The 921-nt window shown below is 36.0% G+C and overlaps 1 protein-coding gene across 1 annotated transcript; it reads left to right on the top strand.

The window, feature by feature from the left end:
* Window positions 1-240: 240 nt before the first annotated feature.
* Window positions 241-402, top strand: LOC308263850 (keratin-associated protein 20-1-like; the record flags this gene model as incomplete). Its single annotated transcript, XM_080696943.1, has 1 exon — window positions 241-402. One exon carries the CDS (start codon window positions 241-243, stop codon window positions 400-402), a length of 162 nt encoding a protein of 53 aa, XP_080553069.1.
* Window positions 403-921: the final 519 nt, after the last annotated feature.

Raw genomic sequence — 921 nt, 5'->3', positions numbered from 1 at the left:
TTTGATTGTGGGAGTCCTGACATAATAGTAAAGGATTCTTAGTTATGAAAGCTTCCTTATGCCTAATAAACTAAAAATTCTAAAGCTTTAGTATTCAAATTAGTATAAAATATGAAGTCATCACCTGCCTGTGATTTGTCTCTCCTACCATGGAAGGTGTATAAAAGGCCATGTACAGACAACGACATTCACAGCTGAAGTTGATAACCTGTTTCAGTTGAACCCTTCACTCTCAATACGATGTGCTACTATGGAAACTACTACGGCTATGGTAGCCTAGGCTACGGCTATGGTGGCCTAGGCTACGGCTATGGCGGCCTGGGCTATGGCTGTGGTGGGTATGGATATGGGTGCTATCGCCCATCTTGCTGTGGCAGATACTGGTCCTATGGATTCTACTAAGAAACTTCTGAAGCCATTTAACTAGTAGAACTCTTCCTCCTGTAATCCCCATATAACATCCTATGATTGTTCTTATAGCTAAGATTTCTTTTCCACAACAAGGAAAATATTGTCCTACCATATTTCATCTTCATATTGAATACTTCAGATTCAGTATGCTTTACCTGATTAACCGAAGTCACAAGTAACATCTCACCATTTATAAAAAGTCTTTTTCATTTAATACTTGTATTTCTTTGTCATTTATTGTAACTCAAAGGCTTCAATATAAAATTTCCATCTTGTTTTCAATAAATTTTGCCTTTCCTTGAAAAAGTTCCTTGCATTTATATTTACTTTTCCTGTCATTTATATGTGCATGTTGAGGTATTTATTCAATTTTCTTCTTCATTTATTCATAGGTAAAAATAGATTTTCCAGAAATGCATTCACACCTCTAGAGACTTTGAATGGCCAGAAAACAATGCCATGTAACACAATATTGTTTTTCAGGTAACAGTAAGTTCCACTTGGCAACAG

The sequence above is a fragment of the Muscardinus avellanarius genome (assembly GCF_963383645.1).
Source record: "Muscardinus avellanarius genome assembly, chromosome: 5".
NCBI classification, from domain to species: domain Eukaryota; kingdom Metazoa; phylum Chordata; class Mammalia; order Rodentia; family Gliridae; genus Muscardinus; species Muscardinus avellanarius.
The sequence above is the reverse complement of the archived record's forward strand: the minus strand, read 5'-3'. Positions and strand labels throughout refer to the sequence as shown.